The sequence below is a fragment of the Hibiscus syriacus genome, unplaced genomic scaffold (assembly GCF_006381635.1).
Source record: "Hibiscus syriacus cultivar Baekdansim isolate YM2019G1 unplaced genomic scaffold, ASM638163v2 tig00005929_pilon, whole genome shotgun sequence".
Taxonomy (NCBI): Eukaryota; Viridiplantae; Streptophyta; class Magnoliopsida; order Malvales; family Malvaceae; genus Hibiscus; species Hibiscus syriacus.
The window spans coordinates 1,296,611-1,316,098 of NW_024062071.1; the positions used below are offsets into that span (position 1 = coordinate 1,296,611).

At 34.8% G+C, this 19,488-nt stretch overlaps 1 protein-coding gene across 1 annotated transcript; it reads right to left on the reverse strand.

The window, feature by feature from the left end:
* Positions 1-293: 293 nt before the first annotated feature.
* LOC120200093 (ethylene-responsive transcription factor ERF115-like) lies at positions 294-15,047 on the reverse strand. Its single transcript, XM_039201012.1, has 5 exons — positions 14,927-15,047; positions 14,838-14,841; positions 14,517-14,610; positions 1,065-1,287; positions 294-915 (listed from the first exon to the last, which is right to left on the reverse strand). Exons 1-5 carry the CDS (start codon positions 15,045-15,047, stop codon positions 365-367), a joined length of 993 nt encoding a protein of 330 aa, XP_039056943.1. The 3' UTR covers positions 294-364.
* Between the last annotated feature and the right edge of the window lie 4,441 nt (positions 15,048-19,488).

Sequence of the window (19,488 nt, forward strand, 5' to 3'; positions counted from 1 at the left end):
TATTCCTTCATATTTTCTTAGGTTGAAGATTTTAGACCTACTAGGAGCACTCTCCTTCATTCTCCTATGATCTCTCTTCCCTCCATCTAAGTAGAATTAAAATTAAATTTAGAATTTGTGATAAAAAAATTCCGGATTCTCATCCCCTAGAATTTATCCCCCACGGGTTTCTTGCATGCAAAGAAGCTAAAGTTAATGCACACTTCGTTCGTAGTATCTTAAAGAATATTTTTCACTTCTAAAATAAAAAGAGTTGATAAGGAAACTAAATGCAAGCAAAAAGAAGAAGAAGAAGACATCCAGAAGATCATTTTGATCAGTTCAATGTCTCCAAAATTAAGAAGCAAACCTGCAATCAATTATACTATTTTATTGAGTAGTAATAATCATAATTCTCGCCCTTGTCTTTAGCAGAATCCGAACTCGGAGATGAGCCACCGAACTCCAATTCGTCTTGTTGTAGTTGCTGTCGAGATGTTGACATTGTAGAAGATGAAGATAGGGTTGTGGATAATGAAGTAAATGTTGTGCTGACAGCTCCACCATATTCACCACCTGATAAACCATAGTTAAAACCATTGCTTCCGGAGCCAAGAAGCTGTGGCTGTGCGTACTGATCAGAAAATGGTGGTGGTGGAGGAAGTAAAGATAGCGGCAGCGGCTCTGGTTCGACTTCGTGGCTAGTTGTGAGACAACCGGATTCGGGTTTCCGACGAACTCTTTCGGGGAAGTTAAGCTTGGCTTTGCTTCCTTTAAACCTAAGAGCAGCTTCGTCGTAGGCTAAGGCGGCCGCTTCGGCGGTTGCGAAGGTTCCGAGCCAGACGCGAGAAGCCTTGTTCGGATCTCTTATTTCAGCCGCCCATTTGCCCCATGGCCTTTTCCTAACACCTCTATACTGCATTCCCCTCACCTTCCCTTCAAATACAATAATAATAGCAATTTTTAAAGCTAAATTAATATATCATCCAAGTCCATTTCTGAAATCATTACGAGAGAGAGACGGTCCAATTAGGGTTTTCCACCACTATTCAATTGCAATCAAATTAACCCAGAAACAGTTATACCTTGAGGTTGAGCTTGTTGATGCTGAGATTGATCTTGATCATATCGATCAAGTTCAAGAAGCAGTGGATTGTTATCGTTGGCAATAACTTGAGTTAGGGCTTGAACCATGGCACTGGTCTCTTGTTGACACCTAGCCGCGTAGAACTGATGGTCGGCGGCTTCCTCTTTCGCTTCCGATTCATGATCGGACGGAAGCGGCCTCTTCCCTTGTCGTCGATCCACCTTTTGAGTCTTCCGAGATTCCTCTTAGTTTATCTGTAATTTTCTCTCATGCAAAACCGAAAACAAAGAAAGCAAATATTATATATTGGATGTAGTTCCCCCCCCCCCTCAACATGAAGCAAAGTAATCGACATGGGAATAAATAATTACTAGAAGAGAAAACGAAGGGAAAAAGGAGAAGAAATAGTTACAGGTAAAACAAGAATTGCTACAGCCAACACAAGAGAGATACGAAGAGTGGAGAAACGTCTGCTTACGACCAAGTGTGAAAGAAGGATGAAGATAGCTGAAAATGCTGAAAACCCTATCCTCTCTCTATATAAAACAAATATATATACTATTATTTTTTATTTAATTTATTGTCTTATTATATATATATAATATTTAAAAAATGAAGTAAATTGTGTAAAAATCAATAACATGTATTATATTACATAATAATATTGAGAGAGACGTAATATTAATTAAATGTTTTTATTATAGTTTTCCCATGATCAAACAATTGTTTTTATTGAAACTATTAGTAAATGTTAATGTAATTTTAATACTCAACGTAATGTTAAAATTAGCCTCAATATTTTTTTCAAATCATCATTTTAGTCTTAATTCTTTTTTAGAGTAGCCTCTAACGTTTTAATTTTTTTATCAAAATGATCCTTACTATATGAAAATTATTAGTTAGCTAACGATCAACGCATGTTGCTGATATGATATTTTCGTACGTGTTTAATTATCGACGTGTCACACGTTATGACATTACATTGGATCACGTGGCATGTGTCACATCATCATCTTAGGTGATATGGCATGACATGTTAGTAATTTAACACATATGAATATGTTACATTAACAACATGTGTTGATTGTTAGTCAACTAACGATTTTCATCTAGTATGAATCATTTTGATCAAAAATTAAAACATTGTGATTAAAATACTTTGAAAAATAAGAACCATAATAATCATTCGAACAATTATTATAGACTATAATTTTGACATTATAGCTTTATTTTCAAAACATGCTTTTACCTTTTTAAGAAGACAAAATTATATTTATTTTATATTTATAAATAACAAAAAAATAAGTATTGAAAAAAACATATAGAATAAAATATTAATTTTAAAATTTCTAGTTTGCATTAAGAATGTTTATTCAATTTTATTTTCTCTCAAACGGGTTGGCTTTTATGTATTAGGTCGTCATTTTAAGTGACATAATTCATGTCACATTATTATTTTGAATGATATTATTTAAGTTAAGTTATCATTAATTTTGAATGATATTATTTAAGTTAAGTTATCATTTTAGGTGATGTGGTATATGATAAATTAATAATTTAATGCATATAAAAAATCATGTCAACATATATTGCTCGTCATTAATTAACTAATAATTTTCATCTAATAATAATCAATCTGATCAATCTGATCAGAAATTGAAATCTTGAAGATTAAAAAGCTCTACAAAAGGAATGAGTCAAAACAAATGTTCAATTTAATGTTGGGAATGAATTTTGAAATTGTACATTTATTTTTTAAAATGCTTTTTTTAAATTATTTATTTTATATTTATAAACGCCAAAAAAATAAATATTGAAAAGCGTTATTTCATTTTTAGAAAATATTATTTCTAAAATTTCTAGTCTGAATTAAGAATGCTTATTCAATTTTATTTTCTCCAAATGGGATTGACTATGAATTGACTTGAAATACCAGGACAAAAGATGTGCTGGTTTGTATTATTTGCACATTCAGCCCAACCGATGCCCACTTCTTCGTCAAAGTCTCCTCTTTATAGTTCAATTACGTTTCCCACTTTTCCTTTTCGTTTTTTATTAAGTTAAAATGATTAATAATATTTATTTTAAATATTCTTAATTATTTGATAATTAAAGCTTAATCACCTTACTGTAGTCATTGGTGTTGAAATCTGTGACATCTAACACTAATAATGATTCTTTTAATTACTGAGGTAAGTTGATTTTAGTTATTTTTTTTGGTAAACTACATTTTTAGTACTTAAAATATCACTTTTGTTATATTTTAATACTTAAACTTTTAATTTTTTAAAATAATAAATAATGTTTAATTTTTATTTTATTTTATTTTATTAGCTATTTTTAACTTTTTTTTGTGTAGATACTTATTTTGGGTTGCTTTAGTTAATATAGTGGGTCCTATCCTACTGTACCCGATGACACATTGCGTTTACACGTTCAGTTTCTCGGTGTATTTTCTGAAAAATCACCGGTGATCGGTATATTTACTGATCTAACATCGGTCAGATTATATTTTCTGGTCTAACACCCGTAGCAGTAAAGCGCGCCCCTTGAACCACGCTAAATGTTGATTTGGCGCCACTTGAGGTATAGCGCGCCCCATGTACCGCGCTATACGCTGACATGGGTTACACGTGTGTATAGCGCGCCCCCTGATCCGCGCTATACGTCACGTTACACGTAGGGGTATAGCACGTATTAGGGGGGCGCTATACGCGACATAGGGGTGAATTATATTTAATGCGGTCCCTGGTCCGCGCTATATCTTTTAACTGAATAATTAAATATAGCGCGGTGCAGGTACTGCGCCTTATATGGTTATAAATACACTCCTTTACCGGTTAAATTTCTCACATCTCCTCGCATATCTCCTCTCAACTTATAAATTAATACAACAATTCCGTCAACGAGTAATAATTCTGGCAATCTTCTCATATTTGATTTAGAAGTTCGTGCGATTTTTTCGTTATAAAGTAATTTTGTTATAATTTTTTAATTATACTTATTGTTTATTATCATTATTTGAAAAAATATTATACTAATTATTTTCAATTAATGTTTATGTTTGTAAAATTGAAAAGCGGGAGCATACGTCGAAATAGTTTTGCAGTGCAGGTAATAATATAAAATTATATTATTTAAATTATTTTCGTTGATGTGTAAAAAATTTATTGTGTTATATTTTCGTTCATATATAATTTATTTAATCAGGTTTGTTTCAGTTATTTTTTTTTGCAGATATAATATGGCCGCACTTTTAAACTCAAAGAATGGCGCGACTTTCAACTATTGTTTATTATGATGGTGAAATTCGAGAAGATGAAACCGGCGTTGTTTTCGTATCAAATGAGCGTGTTAAAATATCATTCAAGAGAAACATAACTCTTGAGGAGCTGATAACGAATATTTCGAGGAAGATTCATGTTGGAAGTAGTAGAAGAATGTTGTCGTTGCAGTACAAATTTCCAACATCATTGTTGCCATTAACTTATACAGTGTTCGAACTTTCAAACAATGATGATGTTCAAATGATGGTTGAAGCTCAAAGTAATTATTTAGACGCCGCTATTGAGATGTATGCACATTTTGTTCAAGTGCGTACTGTTCGAGGTCAATCATTAAGCTCCCACTATGGGCTGGCTGAACAAGTTGATCAAGTTGACAGCCCGAATACAGTAATGTGTAATGATTTTAATGCCATAATGGGGAGACATTCATCCGCAACTCCTTACGATATGTACCGAGGTGGGTCCATGAACAATCCGTATGGAAACACCGCGTCCAGTTCAAGGGGAAGACATTCATCTGCAAATTTCTTTGACCTTAATATGGAGATGTCATCAACGCAACAATCTATGCAGTTTCCATTTGACACGATGGCTTCAAGCTCCAGGGGGAGGCATTCAACTGCGAGCTTTTTCGATCTCAATGTCGATATGCCTTCTAGTTCAATGGGAAGACATACAAGTAGTAGGTTTTTCGACCTAAATGTGGAGCGCATGGAGGAACCATCATCTCCACCAGAAGAACCGCTTCGTGAGCCTGGTGCAGATGGTGCTGAGACCGGACTATTCATTCACCCAGAATCATCGCAATTCAACTCCGATGATGATGATGTAGATGAAGTTCCAGGAAAAGTGACACAAACTGACCCTCCTGCACACATGTATGAAGCTGATTATGGTGCAATATACGGGCCATAATTTACGGATATGCCTCATCTCGGTAACTATGGATATTACTCATCAATAAATAATGGTGAGTTATCTTTAGGCATGGAGTTTTCAAACAAAGAAGAAGTGATGATGGCTATCAAAAATTACAATATTCGTAATTCTGTTCAGTCCAGAGTCAACCGATCGACGACCGAAAAATATGTATGCTACTGTGCCCGACGCGAAAACGGATGCAATTGGATGGTTCGCGTATCGAAAATGAAGAGGAAAAACAACATATGGAACTAACAGTATACAACGGTTCTCATACATGTTGTGCTGGAGGGGTCAACCAAGATCATCCCAACCTGGACTCTGAAATGATATGCCAAGCCATCATGCCCATGGTAAAAGCAAGCTCTCATATAGTTGTTATAGTGTTGATTTCAGCTATACAATCGCAGTATAGGTACACTGTCTCCTATAAAAAGCTTGGTTGGCAAAACAAAATGCCATTGTCAAACTTCATGGCGAATAAGATGCATCTTACAACGAACTTCCAGGTTGGTTTAGGCTGGTGCGGACGTTGAATCCTGGGAAAATTGTTGACTTCGAAACCTCTTATGCATACCATAATGATCGAGTTCTTCGCGATCGAAGCCAATCCTACCGGGTTTTTTGGAGTTACCCACAGTGCATTAATGCTGCCAAATACTGCAAGCCTGTGGTCCAGATCGACGAGACTTTTTTGTATAGAAAATACTGCAATGTAGTCTTTGGGTCCAATATGGCAACCACCTTTTGTCCAACATAGGTATTATCTCCGACACATTGCTGCGAACTATCATGGAAGGTACAAGAAGAATGATGAGCGTCAATTAATTGTGCGCATGGGTAAGTGAAAGCAAGTTAGTAAGTTATACATTTTTTATCATTTTAATTTTGCAAAGAAAGCAAGTTAGTAAGTTATACATTTTTTGATCAGGTTACGAACTACTTCCTCGAACGTTTGAATCAATGCTTCAAGATTTGCGGGCGAAGAACGAGGAAGGATACGATTACATCAGCCTCATCGATAAAGAAATGTGGACGAACGCATATGATGGTGGATATCGATATGGACACATGACGACCAACTTGGCTGAGGCAATCAATTCAACCTTAAGGGTGCACTTCACTTACCTGTAGCGGCTTTGGTAAAAACTACATATTTTTTGTTTGGGGGCGCTTTTTGCGAAGCTCGGGGGACAAACTCAAACCTGGATGCAAGGCGGTCATATCTATCACCTTAGATTAGTTGCAGATCTACAGAAAAAAATTGTTGCATCAAATGGAATGTCTGTAACAAGCTTCTCTAAAAGGCATGAAATGTTTCGTGTCACAGAGTTGTCGCGACCTCTTCAAGGGATTGAAGCTGTGTCGTTAAGAGTAAATCTAAGGGACAGAACGTGCGACTGAGGGTTTTTTCAAGCTCTGAAGTATACATGCTCTCATGTGATAACAGCTTGCTTGCATACACGTCAAGACTATAACCATTTTGTGGATCCCGTATACCTACTATCTGAAGTTTTTAAGGTATACGAATTTGAGTTTCCCCCCATAAGTAATGACAAAGACCCTGATGAGGTTCAAGATTGGCTTTCGATTGTACCAAATCCGAGTTTATTGAGGGAGCGTGGTCGTCCAAAATCCAATCGAATTCATTGCGATATGGATATTCGAGAAAGATCTAGACAAGACAGAAGATGTGGCCATTGTAGAAACCCAGGACACACTAGAAAAACATATCCACTTCTGTTGTCATCAAGTAACAATTGATGAGGAAATGATGTATTTGTTTATCAAAAAATAATTTTTGTATTTTAATTTACATTTACTTCAAGTTAATGCCATTCGATAATCGTTGATGAAGATTAAAAAAACGAACACAATCCTTAAATTTTATCAAACTAATAACAATTTGATATTTAAATACAACAAACTTATAATAAGAATTAAATGGTAAATGATAACCAAATTAAAATAACTGATATTAAATGGTAATAAACAAAATTAACTGAAATATATTAAAAAAAAGTCCAACAAATTTAACAAAATAAAGTAAGTATTAAATGAGAAATAATAAAAAAATTACAATTAAACAAAATGAAATAAATACAAATATAATAAAAAAAATCTATCGATGCATGCGTCGCGAATGTGTTCCGCAGGGCGGTGGCTGTCGGTCTCGAGGAGGATTTCTTCGTATCACTGGTTCTGACTCCTCGCTGTCATCATCGTCGTTGTCTCGTCGTCGTCGTTGTCTTGTCGTCATCGTCGTCGTCTTGAGCATGTATATTAGGTTGATGAGGAGCTGATGACGATGAAGCACCTCCATAGAATAAGGACCCTGGAGGAATATGACTGACTATCCCACCGGCCTGCGAAAACTGGGAAAACCCAGACATCGCTGAGTATGAAAACTGTACAGGAGGTGTCTGTGCTGCGGCCATGGGTGATGAGGCTGAACCCGCCAAATATCTAATATATGAACCCCAAGTCGGATCTACAAACATAGATCCATAATAGCCTCCAAGAGGGGTCATCTGTGACGGTGGCGGCGACGGGGTCATAAAACCAGGTGAAGGCGGCGACGGCATCATATATGGTTGCGACATCATAAATGGTTGCGATATCATAAATGGATACGGTGGCTGCTGTGAAGGTCCTGCTGGTGTAGCTGAGGATGAACCGAAAGCACCTGCTCTCCGTCCACGAGTCGAGGGACGATGGTGCTATGTCGGTGAACGTCTCTGTCGACGTCGTGGAAAGGTATGCCCTCGTGTATCCTCGGGAAGTAGAAACGGTTTCCCGTTACTGTTGAACCATTCATAATAGTCCTCGGCATACATCAAGAAGTTAGTAAAAATGGGCTCTCTAAGTGGAAGGTGCCGATGTCGATCCTCCCGCAACACGACCCACTCATGATGCCTCACCAGTCAATCTGTATCTGTCTTGTCGCATCTATCTAAGCTATGCAACTCGTCCATATTGCGATGTGCTTCCGGAATTGGTTGAAAACAACCAAACTGCCAGAGCACGCGATCAGTGGAGTGCCACTCGACGGTCGCATAACAGATCAGATGGACCACCGCCATCCAAACATCTGATGGACCCCTCAACTCAGGTGGGATCACCTCCCTCACATCATCAGTAAAATATGGCACCCATTCAAACTAAAACAAATAATATATAATTTTTATCAAAATAATAATCTAACTATATAACTATAATCTAAAATCGATTTTTAAACATTAAAATTCATACTTGTGTGCCAGCCTTCTGATCGATTAACACCTTAATTTTTTCTAAATCATCAGGTAGCTCCTGATGATTTTTCCTATCAGTAGATCACCTATTCAAGGAAAAAAAATTATTATACGGTGTATAAAATTATTAATATACAAAATCAGTTTTATAATTACCTCAGAAGTAGTGGAAATACGAATGGGTTCTTCACAACGGGACATAAAAAGGGCAATCGATACCATGCCCAAGACTGCAGCAGTAGGAGACATCCGTCGATAGCATTACGCCTGTAGTTAGTGGCTCCACACATCTCCCTGTACAACAAAGCCAAAACTACCAAGCCCCAACTGAATGATCCGACGAGACGAAAGTCGCTAAGATATCGCAACCACATGCAGTGAACTAGGTTGCACGATTTGTTCAGCATCAGCAACCCTCCTATCAACTGCAATATGCATGCCCGTGCATACATCTTAACCTCATCCTCAGAGGCGTCTGTGCTCAACTCCCAAAAATTGGCATCTAACCAATTTAATGGTATCTTACCTCCGATAAAACTTTCTGGGACACGTCCTAGATTATCCCGACACAAAGTAGTCCAAGAACCGAAAGCTATCCCTGATATCACATCTCCATCCACCGGAAGCCCCAGGTGCATAGCAACATCCTCAAGCGTGATCGTGCACTCTCCGTATGGAATATGGAATGTGTGGGTCTCCGGCCTCCACCGCTCTACTAAGGCAGAAATAAGGTATGTTTCTATCTTACAGTGACCTTGATATCTACCTATGTAACCAAATCCAGCCTCTACTAAATACGGCAAGACACGGCTATGTATCACTAACTTAAGATTCCTAATAAAAGGATCTAATACACGGTCATTCTCCTAAAAATAAATAATTATAAAAATTAATTTTTAATTTAATAATCATGCATTAAATAAATCAACTAATTATTAATAATAATTTAAATTAAATTAAAACGTTAAAATATTACCGTATCAGCAAAGTGTCGAGATATATGATTTCCATCCAAGCGAAGTAGACTGCCTTCCATTATATATATGCAAAAGAATTATATTAGTAAAATATTAAATAAAGTAAAGTACTTAAATAAATTAAATACATAATATTAAAAATATTATAAAATATACCTTAAACAGAGAGAGTATTTGAGAGAATTTGGTGTGATGAAAGTGATTGAGGATGGGAGTATTTATAGGGAGGATTGGGGTGTGAACGGGTGTGTAATTAAATGTATAACGTATCCCCTGTACCACGCTATACCCCACGTGTCAGATAATCAAGTATAACACGGCCCCTAATCCGCGCTATACCCTTACGTGGCGTATAGCGCGGATCAGGGGCCGCGCTATACCCACGTGTAACTCATGTCAGCGTATAGCGCGGGGCACGGGCGCGCTATACCCCACGTGGCGCCAAATCAGCATATAGCGCGAGGCAGGGGGCGCTTTACTGTTACGTGTGTTAGATCAAAAAATATAATCTGACCGATGTTAGATCGATAAATATACCGATCACCGGTGATTTTTCGAGAAAAACGCCCAATTTCTCGTGCAGCATTTTCATTTAGAAAATAATAACAACCACTATCATAATTTTCCAAACTTCTATTAAATGATAGTTTTATTATTATTAATAGTAATAAATGTCCGTACTATAAAATTTAAATTAAAAATTAAAATAAAATAATCTAAAAAATTGAAATAAAGTTTAGAAACCTGAGTATGAAGAAATTGAAAATGAATCTGAATTATTATAAATGATTTAAAAATTTTGATAGAACCAAACCGATCTATGACATTGCGAGATGTTTATCCCGTTTTCAGGTGCGCAGGGTAGAGGAAAAGGCATGAAAACCTCATCTCTTCAACGGTTTTCAGTTTCACACCCAACCAAAGCTGTCCGTTGAATTTTAGGGGTGCGTAAATCAGGGTACTCGGAATATTTAGTTTTTGATTATCGGGTCCCATAATATTTAAGTCGGTGATTTTTCAGTTTGTGTCTCGAATCGAATGTTACAGGTACTTAGTAATCGAGTACTTGAATTTTGTGGGTACAGGTACTCAATTTTTATTTTTTTATTTTTAAATTATTAATTAAAAAAATATGTATACAAATTTAAATTTCTGAAACTTTAAATTATATACTCCAACATCTGAACATAAAATTTAAAAATTTGAAATAAAAAATCTAAAATTCATAATATAAATAATCTATTATATATATATATATATATATATAATAAAAATAAAAATAAATCGGGTACTTGAGTAACCGAGTACTCGAAAAAATTTAATTTTGTGACTCGAGTCTGACCCGAGAAATATTAGTTCGGGTACCCGACCCGGATGAGTAATTATTTTAAAAAATTATCCAAATTTTATAAGTTCACGTCGGCGAATCATGTAACTGGGTAGGATATTTTTACACATTAATAGCACGACAAACCCACCTGAAAGCAGAACAACTTTAACGTTGGAAAAAACGCCGTTAAACCCCCATTCTCTATCTTCGACGTGACGGAAAGCCACGGGAAAAACAAAGGGAAGGCCGCCTTTATTTCATTAACCCAATGATTAATACAAAAATAAGTAGTTATACATATCTCGAAATATGATTCGATTTTTAAAGGATTTTTCGTTAAAATTATATGTTTATATTTTTTAAAATTATATTTTTAGGTATTTAAATATAACAATTGTTAAATTTAAGTATTAAGTAACACATGTCACTCTCGTATTTTTTGAAATTTTTTTTAAAAAATTAAGAGTATTATTAGTTTGAAAGAAACACCCAAATATTTTCAGAAATTATAAAAGAGGCCCCAAAACCTTAAAATTTTTCATTCCAACCCACGTTATCATCCATCGTCGGCTGCCATCATCGTCGTCGAAAGATCGCTCACCCATCGTCGTCGAAAGATCGCTCACCCATAGTCATCGTCATTTCCATCATCACCGTTACCGATGTTGGTGTTAGGGGCGAGCGTTCGATCGAGTCGTGCAATATCTCAAATTTTGGACTAGTGACTGGAATGTAAAAATTTAAAAGTTGAAGGACTAAAAATGTAAAATTTTAAAAGTTATATTTTGAGTTTGTAAATAAGTAGATCAGCTCAGGATAATCATTTTAGATGTTTTATATTTTTAATATGGAGTTTGTATAAAAATCTATTAAATGATGAAGATTGATATAATACTTGGATAATCGAATCAAATCAAAAGTTTAAAAAAATTTGAAGGAGGGTAGTTTTTGGTTAGAATAATATATGGATATTTTTAATAAGTGGAGTTTAAGTTGGATTGGTGGAATTTGGCAAGAATTGCATTATAAAGTGAAATAGTGCAATTTAGTGACTAAATTGAAATTTTGAAAAATTGAAGGGTCAAAAATAAAAATTGAGAGATAAGTTTTTTTGATTATTTAATAATATTAAAATAGAGATAATGAAGTGGAATGTGAGTAAATTCTAGAATTTATTAAAGGTAAATTAGACTTTTGGATTAAGTTGAATTAAAAAATATATTTTAACTAGCTTTAAAAAGGTCAAAGTAGAAGATTTTTTATATAATTTTCGTGAAAACCTCTCTTTCCTCCAGCAATATGTCGAACCTCCATAGCCAAAGAGTAAGTTTACTTTTTCTTCAATTTTGGTCATTTTAATTAGATTTTGGACTAAAGTGCGAAATATAAAAATAATCCCCATTAATTTCTCTACAATTTGGTGTAATATTTCTTGGTTTCATGCTTGAATGGTGAAAGTTGTGATTTTGGTGGATGAAGAGGAGTTGAGAATTTGATTAAATTAAGTTTGATTTTGATGCTAGGAGTGTTAGGGAGTAAAATATACACATAAAAAGTGATTGGAAACAATTGGGAGGACTTGTTTAACAATTTCGGATACTATAGGGGTTTTGAAGAAATATGGAATTTGAGTTATTATGATTGTTACGATATGGAAATGGATTGGAAATGGTGCAATGATGACTAAATTGTGATTGAATCTAAAATGAAGACCATTATGGGAAATGTTGGAAAGTTACGGCCAAGGGAGAAAATTAAAGGAAAATCCTATGATGTTTATCAATCTTGTTGGGGAAAAAACGAAAAGCTAAACGGAAATTGGTTGAATTATAGTTTTGGTGGATTCATAGTTTGGTCTTTGTGTAAATTGTGGATAAAATGCTTGCTTTTGGTCCGAAAATTGGCCGTGAAAACAGAGAGTTTCGAGGCGCTTTATCTGGCCTTATGAGGGAGATAGAGTGTGTCTGAAGGTAATATTAAAATAAATAAAGTTAATTTAACTTAAGTGAGAGAAATTAGTTTCAAATGTATATATCACTTGCTCTACATTAATTAAAGTACTAATTCATATTTGAAATTGTTTATGTCGAGAAATCAATGTCGTGAAGATTGTGATAGAAAGCAAATACAAAGCGAACCAAAGGAAAATGATTAAGTTGGAGAGTACAGTGAGAATAACAATTAAAGCGTAGTGAGTCAACAAGAGAGTGCAATTAACTTTTTATCAAAAATAATACGATGGCGACTTGCGACGAGTTAACCTCGATAGATCTGAAAGAAAATGTTTTTAAATTATATTTAAAATAAGTATAATCTACTAGTCTTTTATTTCATAGCATTTAAATATTTTTGGGTATGAACGACCCAAAAACTGTTTTTTATGAGAATGATTTCATATTCGATTATCTGAATTTATTTTTATGTAAATTAGTATATGATTTTAAATAAAGCCCATTGTATGAGAACGAAGGTTAGTACAATGTCATGCCATGAGGTGGAGTAAATATGTATCTATTTCAGATCTGGCACCAAGATAGATCACTCGTGCTCTATCTCGACGTACCTTAGTGGTGCACGAGGTGGAGTGGTCTGGTGCGATCCATCTGGCTCTATAGGTGTATTATATATTTATATGGCACCAAGATGGGTCACTTGTGCTCCAACTCGGCGTAGCTTAGTGATGTACGAGGTGGAGTGACTCAATGCAATTTGTTTTGGTAATTTCAACTGCTTATAATGCTCTCACTCGTTATCTGACTTGCGTACCATATATTCTCATAAAAATACAGTGGGTGATTATATGATCTAAAATAGAAAAGTATAAATCTAGAATAACTCAGTACAATAATTTATAAAAAATTTATAATATTGTCTTATTACAAATTTTAATTAGAGACAAACTATATATATGTATTTAATTTGATGATGTTTATATATGAAATGGTTTCATTTATATATTAAATATTTTATTTATGTTATTATGTTGCCTCACTAAGTGGAAAATATAGCGTGTGATTGATTTACACGTAGATAAAGAGAAGTCAGTCGAGTGAGGAGCCAAGCAGGACATCCTACATACAGGGACGGTCCTGATATTTTAAGGGTCCTAGGCAAAATAAGAGATAAAGACCCTTAAAAAATAACTTAAAATAATAGTTATATGATACTCTCCTCAGTGAATTCTGGGTTATTTTAAGATGCTCATTATCTGGTTCCATTGACAACATGCTAGAAATAAGATGACTCTTAATTACATGCATTTCCTCATAATTTTACCAAGAAAACACCAGGCATAACAAAACTCATATATCTTCTCGCTCATATGCATGTAGGTTAAAACCATGAATATGAAAGAGGACAGCACTTACATATTTCAAGTTAAGAATCAAATATTGCATTTATTGCATCCAAAACCATAAATAGAAGCATAACATAAAATGATTCTTGTATATGCTTCAAGATAAAGAATTTGATGTATATATTGCAACTTGTAGTATTTAAGAAAGTAAAACTCACTGCATAGGTTCAACCAGCAATCTCAAGTTTCCCATTCAAGGCACTTTGAGCTACTTTTGCATGTTCAAGTTGAGCAAAATGCAAAAACAAAAGGGAAACAACTACATGCATAATTATGACTATACAGGAAAAGGAACATAAGCCAAGTCTTCATCTATATCTAACCTGAACAAACCCAAAACCTTTGCACTGCCCAATCTCAAGGTCAAGTGGTAGTTGCACAAGCTCCACAGGTCCAAAAGGTTCAAAATTCAAACATCTGAGCCATCAACATAAGATACGAAAAGGGTCTGAGATGAAAATCATGCACCCTAAAATGATTAAACACTAGAACTAGGCAATATCAACATGGAAAATGTGAAAAGAGATAACATACTAACATTTCAAAAACATCTATGTTACTCCTTCCATTTTTTTCTTTTAACAGGGAGTTAAAATCCAGTAAACAATTTGAAAGAGGGTTTACAGAAAATCTAGTCGTATTACCTGTCTAAGTTGCATTTATGTCATGTTAAAGTGAAAATTCCCTACATATAATTTTCTATCAACAGCTCCATAAGGTCCCACGACACTGCCTGCGCTTGCACCAGAAGTAGTGGGCTGAACAAGGTTCTTTTCAGCCTCTAAAGGTTTAACCATCACAGGTTGACCGAGAAGTAGTTGAGCAGACAATGCTATTGCAATTGCCACAGACATCACATCGTAAAACTCAATATACCTGAAATTTTATCAGCGCCTGTAGTTAGTTTCTCTGAATATAAAAGAAAATTTGCGACCAAAATCTACAAAGAGAAGCGAGGAAAGGAAAAGGGTAGTGCAGAGAGATGTGCTGAGTATCTTTGGTTGAATCTGATGTCTCGTGCAAGAAAAGGTTAGCTCAGCATAACAATATTGGAAAAGCAAAATAGACTTCATACAACGAGAGACAATCTAACAATGATAATAAAAAAAACAAAAGAAATTGAAAATGACGTTAAAATATTGGCATGTCTCAATTTCAAACAAAGGTAAAAGATGGGGAATATATCATCTTTAGCTTAGGATTATACTCATCGAACAAAGATATGAGAATGAACCCAAAAACTACCAAAATCATAGGTGAAAAATACAGAACAAAACTTAGTTTGGTTGCATAATTAGAACAAATTTTCCGCCACCTAAAAACAGAGAAAAGTAAGATGAGACCTAGGGACAGCTTGAAAATTTCTTCATGAATCTTCTTCCATTCCTCAAACAAGAAAAATGAAACAAGAAAAACGAAATGCGAAATGCGAGAATCTGAAAAGAGGGTGTAGGCAATCGAAATGCGAGAAGCAAGCACACAAATTCAAAGCACGACTCACATGCTTTCCCAGTAATCTCTTCACCAATGCTCAGTAAGTCCACCGAGTTCTGGGCCCCTCCAAACCTAGACCATAGACCCTAGGCGGTCGCACTTCACGCCTGGGCTCATGGCCGGGCCTGCCTATAAATTTTGAAGGATTAGTTCAGAAAATCAGAATCAATATAACATCTTTCCGATGTTTTTGATATTCCTTAGTTAGCATGTACATATTTATATTTTGGGGCTCTAATTCGAATATGTCTGAACTCTTTTTGATAATGCGATGAATGAATAATATTTTAAATATTTTATATTATAATTTTTAAATGCATACTTATTTTAAATGTCGGTTTTAAATGAAATATAATTTAATGATTTTTAAACAATATATGTTTTATACGTTTAATGTGACACTTCTACCTCGTATAAGGAACTGTATATGGAATAGAGGTGTTACAAGTCGAGTAAAAAATTTTGAGTCATTCGAGTTGATGAGTCCTATTTTACAACTCGGAGTTGACTTGAAATTTTTTCAAGTCGAGTTTATAAAATTCGAGTCGAGTCGAGTTAAATTTTTGAGTTTGTGTTTAAATTTAATTATCAATATTTATAATATTATTATATTATTTGATTTCAATTTAAATTGTTTTTTATGATTATATACAATACACACATATATATATATATAACAATTTATTTCTGTGTGATTTTTGATAAAAAAAAATACAATACATATATATTTATTTCATATGTGATATACATATATCATATAGAATTGAGCGACTCGACTCAAACTTAAAAATTCATCCACTAATTACTAAAAATTTCGAGTTATTCGAGTTGTATTTTACAACTCGATTTGAACTTAAAATTTTTTCGAGTTGAATTTATGAAATTACAACTTAAAGTCATTTCGAGTCAAAATTTTCTGAATATAGTCGATTCGAATTTTGCCCACCCCTGTTGGTGTCATCGCTAAAGGCCAAAAGGAATAAAAACACCGGACACCATTCCATCTTCTAGGAACTCCTCATCCGACGAAATCCAAGCCAAAATAATTCCACCGGCCAATAGGTTTGTTGATTTCAAGTTATCCACATAGGATTGAGTCCTACTTGAAAACTTATAATCACAAGTCTCAAGAAACCGTCACTGGAGCAACCTCAAAAATGGATTCAAAATTAGGTGTGGACTCTTGATGCAGAAACTACTGCGATGATTCAAAAACAATTTAGTATTATCCAATTTGGTTTTATGTCAGACAGGTCTACTACGGAGGCGATTCATCTACTTCGACGGCTTATAGAGAAATATAGGGAAAAAATAGAGATCTTCACATGACGTTCATTGACCTTGAGAAGGTGTATGATAGTGTTCCCCGCGATACGATCTAGAAGACCTTGGAAACGAGACGGATCTCATCTGCTTATATACAGGTGATTTGTGATATGTATTGTAGATATACTACATACGTCAGGACTACAGTTGGCAACACCGAGACATTCCCGGTGAAAATCGGACTCCACCAGGGGTCGGCTCTTAGTCCTTACATCTTCGCCTTGATTATGGACGACATCTATTGTGCGACACCAGACGGTGTTCCATGGTGTATGCTTTTAGCTGACGACATTGTCCTAATTGCTCAAACAAAAAACTGAGTTGAATAGTAGACTGACTACCTGGAAGACTGCTTTGGAAGAAAAATGTCTAAGGATCAATATTGAAAAGACAGAGTATTTATGTTCAAACTTCAGTGGGAACCAAAACGATGAAGATGTAGAAGTAAGCATAGAAGGACACGTTCTCCCCTCAAAGGATTGTTTCAAGTACCTAGGGTCTATGATACATAAAGATGGGGTGTAGATGATGACGTTACACACTGTATAAAGGCGGGATGGCTAAAGTGGAAGGCTGCTACTGGAGTTTTGTGTGACAAGAAGGTGCCTCTAAAACTTAAGGGAAAATTTCATAGAATGACAATAAGACATGCGCTGTTGTATGGATCAGAATGTTGGGCAATCAAGAAGGATCACGTAAGGAGGATGAAGGCCGCAGAAATGAGAATGCTTCGATGGGCATGTGGTAGGACCATGTGGGACATGACACCAAACTCTGCTATTAGGATGTCCATTGGGGTGGTGCTTGTATCCGAAAAATTGAGGGAGGGAAGACTACGATGGTTTGGGCATGTCTTTCGGCGACAACCGTCGGATGCGGTCAAGAGGGTAGAGTCGATTACAGTCGACGGTGCCAGAAGGAGAGGAAGACCAATGTAGAAGTGGGAAGACTGCTTGAGATCTGATTTGAAGGATTTAGCCCTTACCGAGGACATGACCTCTGATAGGAAAGTATGAAGACTTAAGACCATAGTAACCGAGTAGTGCGGTTCACATCCATAGAGTGTATCATCTCTGTTTTCTTTTAATTCCTTTGTAATAATTTCCATGACTTCTACTTTTTATACGTTTCTGTCATTGTAATTTATGAAGGCTTAGAACTAGGGTAGCGGAGTAGTGTTGCCTTAGTTTAGGTTTTAACTCATTTGACTTTATTCCTTCTCATAGCTTGCTATCGTTGACTACTGTGTATTATTCTCTTCATGTTTCATCTTTTTAAATTTAGTCGGGTCTTGTGTTTCTGTCTATATACAGAGATTTATTTGTAGGGATTTCTTCCCATTACAGACGCGCATATGAAGACTGCATGTGAAGACTGTTCAACTATGTATTTATTTATACATGCATTGCATTTTATCTTTATTTTTAATTTTCTGACTGTCGGAGGTCTTCCACGGAAACTGCTCTCAACCTGGCGTTGATGACAGCCTACTATCATACCTCCCTTTACCCCATTGCATATGAGAATAAAGTTTTGTTGTTGTTGTTGTTGAATGGGATCAATTGATTTTGCAAGATTGCAAAATGAGGATGGAGGGGGTGAACAAGACGTGAGAGGGGAGGGAATTTTCTTTCCATAATATTTTTTTGTAATTTTAGGAGTTTTAGGGTTATTTTGTAATTTTTTTTAAAAAATTAGGGTATTTATATATATATAAATTTAATTTTTTAAGAAAAATAATATTTTTATTATTAAAAAAAGTTGAACACTATAATGGTAAGGCACCTTAAAAATTAATTGAAAAAACATTAGATATTTTTTTAAAGAAAAATTCTTTAAATACAAAATAATATTTTGAAGTATAATTTAGATATTTATTTTGTATTAACCCTTAATCCAAAGATTTTTTTTTTAATTTAATTTAAATTAATTATTATATTAATCTCAATCTGCCTGCCCTCTCCGCTAGCTGGTCCCCTATCCCTACCTCTATAAGCCCACTAGAAGTATCTGGTACCATAAGACGGAGCAAGACCAGTTAATGTTGATTGTCGATTTTTAAGTTGGGTTACAATTTGACCCTGGTTTAAATTGTTGTCCTTTCTCTTCCACAGTTTTGACTCACCCTTGGTTAAGTTTCTCGACCCCTCATTCGACACAGAAAGACGAGAGAAATACAGAGATAGGAAGGAAAAAAAAAGATTTTTTTCCTTTAGGGCATCTCTAGTCTTAATCTATACTTTAACGCATCTTTATCTCTATTCTAGAGATGAAACAGTAATTCATCTTCAGAACTATCTCTACATTACCACTAACTCTACTTTATTCATAATATTTAACTATTATAATATTAATTTTACAAATATAAAATTATAAAAAAATTATAAAAAAAATCCAAAAAAATTATAAAAAAATCCACATCGTTACTGTACCGTTGAAGATGGCGCAGGGCTGGAGCTGATTTTATCGAGATAT